Source organism: Gadus macrocephalus, chromosome 21, assembly GCF_031168955.1.
Source record: "Gadus macrocephalus chromosome 21, ASM3116895v1".
Taxonomy (NCBI): Eukaryota; Metazoa; Chordata; class Actinopteri; order Gadiformes; family Gadidae; genus Gadus; species Gadus macrocephalus.
This window is the reverse complement of record NC_082402.1, coordinates 15,189,450-15,197,672: the sequence shown is the minus strand read 5'-3', so window position 1 is coordinate 15,197,672 and position 8,223 is coordinate 15,189,450. Positions and strand designations below refer to the sequence as shown.

The 8,223-nt window shown below is 38.8% G+C and overlaps 1 protein-coding gene across 1 annotated transcript in view; it reads right to left on the bottom strand.

Annotated features, from left to right (window-relative positions):
* Positions 1-2,857, bottom strand: part of LOC132450363 (sine oculis-binding protein homolog) — a 14,117-nt gene extending 11,260 nt beyond the window's left edge. Inside the window, exon 1 of the mRNA XM_060042452.1 lies at positions 2,812-2,857. Within this exon, the coding sequence (XP_059898435.1) occupies positions 2,812-2,857 (46 nt within the window). The remainder of the gene's footprint in view (positions 1-2,811) is intronic.
* Positions 2,858-8,223: the final 5,366 nt, after the last annotated feature.

Below are 8,223 nucleotides of genomic sequence, written 5' to 3'. Positions count from 1 at the left end.
CTGTTTCCGGATTCATCCATTTCCAATACCCTTTTGGTCTGCACTTTTGGTGTTTCATTAAAAAACGTTCTCAAGTTACAGACTTTAAAAGTGCTGGCAGAGGTTTTTTTGGTGCCCGATACATTATGGCCAAATGAGGAAAGCAATAACTCCTAACTCATTGGTTTAATCAAGTAGGAGTCAATGTTTAAAATGTTTCTACATGTTGTTCTACATTGTCAAATTGAAAAGAAACCCACAGCCGTCCCATCTTATCACTTGTCTTATTATCCCCCTTCTTTTGTGCACTTTCCTTCACTCTGTGAACCGCTTGAGACAAGGTGGTAAATAATTAGAAATTGGCAATTTTTTTATGGGTTTTAACATTTACAGTTTTTTTCAATTGCTTGAACGCATTTTGCAAAACTTGGCTCATTGTGTCAAAACTCAACACACAAGGTAAGTAAGACACAACACTGAGAAATATACCATTCACATCTATGTCAAATTGTAACTCTTCTATCGAAACCTTACAATCCATTGTCGAAATATCCCTCTGATGACAAAATGATACACACTTGTATCATATACAAGTGTGTATCACCTACGTGGGTGTAGGACACTTTAATGTGCCTTAAGTGGAAGGCAGGGGGAGGGGTTACTGGGGTTATTGTTGTTATTGTTGTTATATATTTATTAATATTTCTTACTGTATTCTATTTATTTATTTTAAAAAAAAAAGCACTGAACAAGATCTGCACCTTACAGGTAATTTCGTTTTTTTGTATTTGTATTTAACCCAATGACAAATAAAGATTCTATTCTATCATATGAATACACTTTCAGATCAGCAGCAACACACTAGTCTACTTTATATAAAACACTGCAGTCTTCCATATTCACTGTTTTTATTTACAGTTTTTTTCCATTGCTTGAACACTATAGACACATGCTTAGACCAAAGCAACACAACTTGAAGTTTTTGTTTCTATACCTTAAACACATGTAACAATTCCTTAAACAAAAGCGCTGCTTTGCACTTTAGTTGCAATTGTGCAACACACTTGCTCCTTTCTGCAACACACTTGCTCCTGCACACTACACAGTATTTCATACATAAGACACTTGATTCAAAAATGACGTCTCATTGTACCATTGCTAAAACACATCTATTCAAAATCCTAAACACATTGGTTAATTGAGAATACTTACTTACACACCTGAAAACACTTTCTTCCAAAACTGAACACCAACAGTTTCATCCATAATAAGGACATTCCAACTCGAAAACAGGTATGTCTTCAACTCTCTACTTTCTACTCTACTCAGACTGTATCAGATAGAGAAGTATTCAATAACATAGAGCGAGTGAGCATTTCCAATATCAGACCCATCATGGTAAAGCACCAAATTACCATGAAGCAATTGTACAGGGTCCCATTTGAGAGAAACAGTGTCAGGGTCAAAGGACTTCGACGTGAACATGTACAGGTAAGTGTTACAGTCCTTTACATTTACAATACAGTATTGGTGTCATCCAGTTACAGCTGAATATGTGCCATTGTATCAGTACCACATATACATTGTTGGTTTCCATCGGGCTGCTCTGGTCTGCAACTGGTTCACCAACCATCATCAATTTGAAGTCCTATACTTGCCCCCTTACACACCATTTCTAAACCCCATAGAAGAATTATTTTCGGCTTGGAGATGGTGCGTATATGACCGCCAACCTCATGCTCGCATGCCTCTTCTGCAGGCAATGGAACAGGCCTGCAGAGACATCAACATAGGGTCAATCCATGGATGGATTCGGCACACAAGGCAATATTTTCCCCGATGCTTTGCGGCGGAGAAAATATTACTTGTGATGTTGATGAGATCCTATGGCCAGACCCCAACAGACGGCAGGGTCCATAAGCCCACCCATGCACAATTGCCATGTTTTTCTGTGTTCACAGTACAATAGGGTTTATTTATTTATTTATTTTTGCTCAAACTGTATTTACTGCACTGTAATGTACAGTAGAGCAATATACAGTATTTAGTATTTCTTTTGGTTGTGGTGAAAACGTGCCCTCTGTGGTGCTGAATAAAAACAGTGAACATGAAAGACTGCAGTGTTTTATATAAAGTAGACCAATGTGTTGCTGCTGATCTGAAAGTGTATTCATATGATGCAAGTGTGTTTCATTTTGACATCAGAGTGCCATTTTTACAAAGAATTGTTAGGTTTCGATAGCCGAGTTTTAATTTGACATAGATGTGAATGGTTTATTTCCCAGTGTTGTTGTCTTATTTGCTTGTGTGTTGAGTTTTGACACAATGAGCCAAATTTTGCAAAACGTGTTCAAGCAATTGAAAAAAACTATGTAGTTCCGCGGAAGGAACGTTTTCACAAAAACCAAAAAACCTAATACTCAATACTGTACATTGCAGTGCAGTACTTTACGGTTCAGTAAATTCAGTTTACTAAACTAAAATATAACAAAAAATAACCAAAAATACACAACTGTACTGTACATACAGTGAACAACAGAAAAACAAGGCAATTGTGCGTGGGTGGGCTTATGGATCCTCACCTTGTGTGCCGAATCCATCCATGGATTGACCTTACCTCATTGTCTCAGCAGGCCTGTTCCATTGCCTGCAGACGAGGAATGCAGGCATGTGGTTGGCGGTCATATACATTACATCCTCAAGCTGAAAAAAAACCTTCTATAGGGTGTAGAAATGGCGAGTAATACGACTTAAAATTGTTTATGGTTGGTGTACCAGTTCCGGACCAAAACAGCCCGATGGAAATGAACATTATCCCAGACAACAACAAACCTGGGCTGCTCTGATCTGTCCTGTTCAGCTGCATCATGAAGTGCATCTAGAAGTGTGATGATATGGTGGGTATTGTAGTGACCTATTTTTGCATGATGATGCAGTTACCCTCGAGGGCTTGTGGCGGCACACAATGATATATTTCCCCCGCGCTGCCCCGGGACGTGCACAATTGCACTTTGGCCTTTTTTGTAGCTGGCTAATAGGTGTTCAGTTTTGTAAGCAAGTGTTTTGAGGTGTGCATCTAAGTATTTTCAATTACCCAGTGTGTTTAGTATTTTGAATAGATGTGCTTTCCCACTGATATACTGAGATGTCATTTTTGAACTAAGTGTCTTGTGTTTGAAATAGTGTGTATTGGGCAGAAGCAAGTGTGTTGCAGAAAGGAGCAAGTGTGTTGCAGAATAACAACTAAAGTGTTTTTGTTTACGGAATGGTTACATGTGTTTAAGGCAAAGCAACAAAAACTTCAAGTTGTGTTACATTGGTCTAAGCATGTGTCTATAGCGTTCAGGCAATTGAAAGAAACTGTAATCCTTCTACTTCTACGGAGGGGTCTGCCCGACCTCTGAGTGGAACACGGTGATCCTATTTGAGCTGAAGACACTGATAATAAGTCGTACATTTCCACTCCTCACACATCACACTACAGACGTCAGCGTCATAGAGTCACCCTCACGCGGGCGGGGAGGCGGGGCCCATCAGAGCTTTAATCATTGATTGGCATCATGAATACTTCACCCTGCGTTCTGGTTACAGTCGGCCCCCATGTGACTTGCAGGAAGACACATGTTGAACACACACATATAAACACACACACACACACACACACACACACACACACACACACACACACACACACACACACACACACACACACACACACACACACACACACACACACACACACACACACACACGTACACATACTCACATGCATACACACATACACGCAAACACACTCTTATGCATACACTCATACACACACCCACACACACACACACTCACATGCACTCACCTGCATACACACACACACACACACACACACACACACACACACACATACACAAACACACACACACACACACACACTCACACACACACACACACACACACACACACACACACACACACACACACACACACACACACACACACACACGTACACATACTCACATGCATACACACATACACGCAAACACACTCTTATGCATACACTCATACACACACCCACACACACACACACTCACATGCACTCACCTGCATACACACACACACACACACACACACACACACACACACACACACACACACACACACACAAACCCCCACACACGCACACACACACACACACACACACACACACACACACACACACACACACACACACACACACACACACACACACACACACACACACACACACACACACAGTCACATGCATATACACATGCACACATGCATACAAACACAAACTAGTTGCAGGTTAGTCATGAACGGGTTCCCTGACTCCCTGATATGAGCACCAGGCTTCTGCATTGTGTGTGCATGTTTAGGACTGAGTGAATAGGAACATACAAATGTCTTTGTGTTCCCAATTCCATTTACTTGTTCCTTGTTCAACGCTCCCCATGTAACCACTTGTTCTAGACATCTTATAGCAATCTTTCATAAGGATAAAATATGGAATTATAATTTTATGTCATACGATAACTCATCATAATGTATCATCACAATGTATCATTCAAGTATAAAACATGACCCTGCACACCAACTTTACTGATCTGTGATTACCATAGATACGATAGAACGATAGATAGAACGATAGATAGAACGATAGATAGAACGATAGAACGATAGATAGATCGATAGATCGATAGATAGATAGATAGATAGATAGATAGATAGATAGATAGATAGATAGATAGATAGATAGATAGATAGATAGATAGATAGATAGATATAATTCCTTTGTTAACAGCCCAGCATCAGTGTAAAATGATAAGGATAAGATACAATACAATCAAAATAAGTGCTAATGAAAACGAAAATATATGCTTAAGAAAATGCTAAAGTAAAGAAAATGAGAACAAACAGGGCAAACTAAACAAACAGATATATGTTTTTATGTTTTTTTATCATGTATGCAATGTTAAGAAACATAGCGAAGGACATGATGAGGGGTTTCATTCAGCCTTCTTTGTTTTGCCATGTAAACGCGAGAGCATAAGGCTAAAGTGGACCGAGGTGTCGGGGCTCGTGAATTATCCAGTTCACATTCACACCCGTATTGCACCTGCCCGGCCCTGCCAGGGTTGCCTAGCATCAGAAAGTATTATGAGCTAGCTTCATCAGGTTACAAACAATGTGTCACAGCCACAGGGAAGCCTGAGAAGATGAGTATTTGTTTAACTTTTTTGAATTGGCAAAAAACTAAAAGTTGTTAATGATTACAAAGTACCTATAGGGGAAAAAAGTAAATGTTTAAACCTACAAGTTACACCCAATGCACACAATGAGTACTCCATTCCTGAATACAACTCAGTAGGTCTATACAGACTTCCAGCCCCAATGCGTTGATCAGTGACCCTCAACCAGCAGCCTGCTGACCTGTACTGCTAGTGTACCACTGGCCACCAGGTCACAGAGGTTTAGGAATTATTTAGTCTCTAAAAAATAATATCAAATACTTTGCTTCTATAAAATCATATGTGCTATCATAATTTTGTACAGTTTATTTGTATTCCACGAAATTCAATATAACTGTATAATTAGTAACTGGGAGTCATTCATCCAATTATAGTTGCCCAAATATGTGTGTATATGTTTGCATTGGGCGCCCAAAACACAAATGGCTGAGTAAAGGTAATTCACAGCGTGACGAATACCTGTTAGTATGCACTTTGTGAACTACATCCCAACATCAATATTTGGTCATGACTTTACATGGCTCAGAGAGGTATGTTATCAATGTTATCAATAAATTTGTTGTGGGGAAAAGATGCGTTTAAGAATATGGCAAAGAATCAGACTCATAATGTTTGATTGATTTGTTTGATGAGTTAGAGTTTGACATGGCACAATAATTACATTCTAAGTGGGATTACATTCTGTTTAATTGTTTGAGGATTGAGCTACTGCCACTTTCCATTAACTGTTTGTTACACTTCCTGTGTTTAATCAATTAGATGAGGCACGTATATGATGATGGCCAAACCTATAGTAGCAGAGGGTTGTTTTTTAATGTTAGCTTTGTTTAATATTACACAACCCTTCAGCCATTACATTGCATTAACAAGGTGCTTCGAGATTAATTAAGGTGCTTCAAGAACAGGAATAAATTATATTTACATTTATTGATACAGATGTCATTATAAAGAGTGAGCATTATAAAAAGCCTGCATATTGACAAGTTGATTTGTTTTCAAGTGTCTCACTCTTTTAGTTGGATCTTTGGAATCCTATGGTAGGCTAAATTCTTTAAAACTAAATCTTTCACTTTTTGTGCCAAATTGCTTAAAACTGCCTCACACTCAAGCCAACACCAGATAGCTCAATATGTTATTTAAGTTCTTCATTCTTTTGGGTAATCTCTAGATGGCTCATTATTCGGGATTTCATATTTTGCTGCGCTGTGATAATATTTTGAAACTAACAAAAGGAAACAATCTTTGGGATGAACGATGTGAAGATGTGATTCCTTTAAATTTAAAATAACAACATTAATGTGGTTTTAAGGAGAAAGCTGGAAACAGCCTGTGATATATGTAGAAAAGTATTTTACAAAGAAAAAAACTGTATAATTGCACTATTGATGCTAAAGTATTCTATCTAGATTCGATCAATCCTAAGTGACATGTTGTTCACGTTCCGATTTTAAGTATAAAACAATGTTTGATGCTTGTACTTGAATGAGTAATTGAATGAGTCTTGAATGAGTGTTGAATCATTTAGTATGTAATATCCAAAAGCAACTCCAATTTGTTTGAAGGATTTATAAATCAAGAACAATTCATGTGCTAAGATCACAATTTACAAGACAACACTTTAAATGAAACAGGGATGGAGGGGGAATTAAGAGGCCTTAGCCCAACATTATGAAGTGTATATAGACTATTCACCAATGCAAAATAATGGCTTGGGACATCTTTAGCCAGATGGTCAGTAATGTTTCTGCTTTGTATATTATTAATGTGTCTCACCGTGTAATTTCTGCTTTGGGATGATTCATTCTAACAAAACCTGTGGTGAAATGATTAGCATTGATGACCTCGATTTACGAGGCGCCGTGTATGGGCACTGGAAGTTGTATTTATTTATGTAGGCTTATCCCTTTTCTCCGGTTTGAATTAGAATCGCTCCTCAAAGATTCTCTGCTTCATATCAAGTGGCAAGCCGCGTAGCCATGGCAACCAAATACAAGGAAAGATTTTCGACCACGCTTCCAGCAAGATGTCCTGGTGAGTGATAGTGCATGCAGCATTGGTAGTACAAACAACCGGCATTTGTTTGTTTGTTAACCACTGTAACAGACCCTCACAGCTTCCACTGAAACACGGCGTAATCAGTTGATACACAGATGTGGGTGCCTTTCCATATGTGTTTGAAACAGCCAAAAACTGAATCCCACATTATTGTTACATGGACATACTTTACAATGACCCCATTTCTTATAGCTGCGCCATGAGAACCACCAGTTAGCATATACCTGTATAAGAATATATATATATATATATATATATATATATATATATATATATATATATATATATATATATATATATATTTATATGCTAACTGGTATGCTAACTCATATATATATATACATATAAACATATGCTAACTGGTATATCTGACAGTTTGGGGTGCTTGGTTAACCTGATTTCAATATCACACAAAAAATAAAAAGCTCCAGTTCCTCCCTGATTGGCTGCTGGCAGGTGCCCTGGGAGGCTGCGGTACAGCAGCCCCAGTAGGCCCGGGTATCTAGGCCGCGTCCGGCCCCCTCGTCCCTGGGCTGAACAACCTCACTGGAGGACACCTGATGCCGCACCGTGCCACCTGTTTGCTGGGAAAAGCTCCCCCCATTCTTTCTGTCTGACCTTAATTCAATATTCTTGAATTAACACTGAACAAAATAACTGTTGAATAGATGGAGTTATGAAAGATTGAGCGACAAGGCCACAAAGAGAGGGAGAGAGAAAGAGGGAGAGAGGGGGGTGAGGGAGACATCAGAGACTCTGTGTCTCACCATCTGTTCCAGACAATGGAACAACAAAGACAGGGTTGCTTGTCAGAAACACATGACAATTTAATGTCAAACACGTACGTGAGAGCCTAAAAAAGAATAAATGGAAGATCTTAAACAATTTGACTGTAAGAGAGCATGACTAGTTAACTGTAATTTGACCC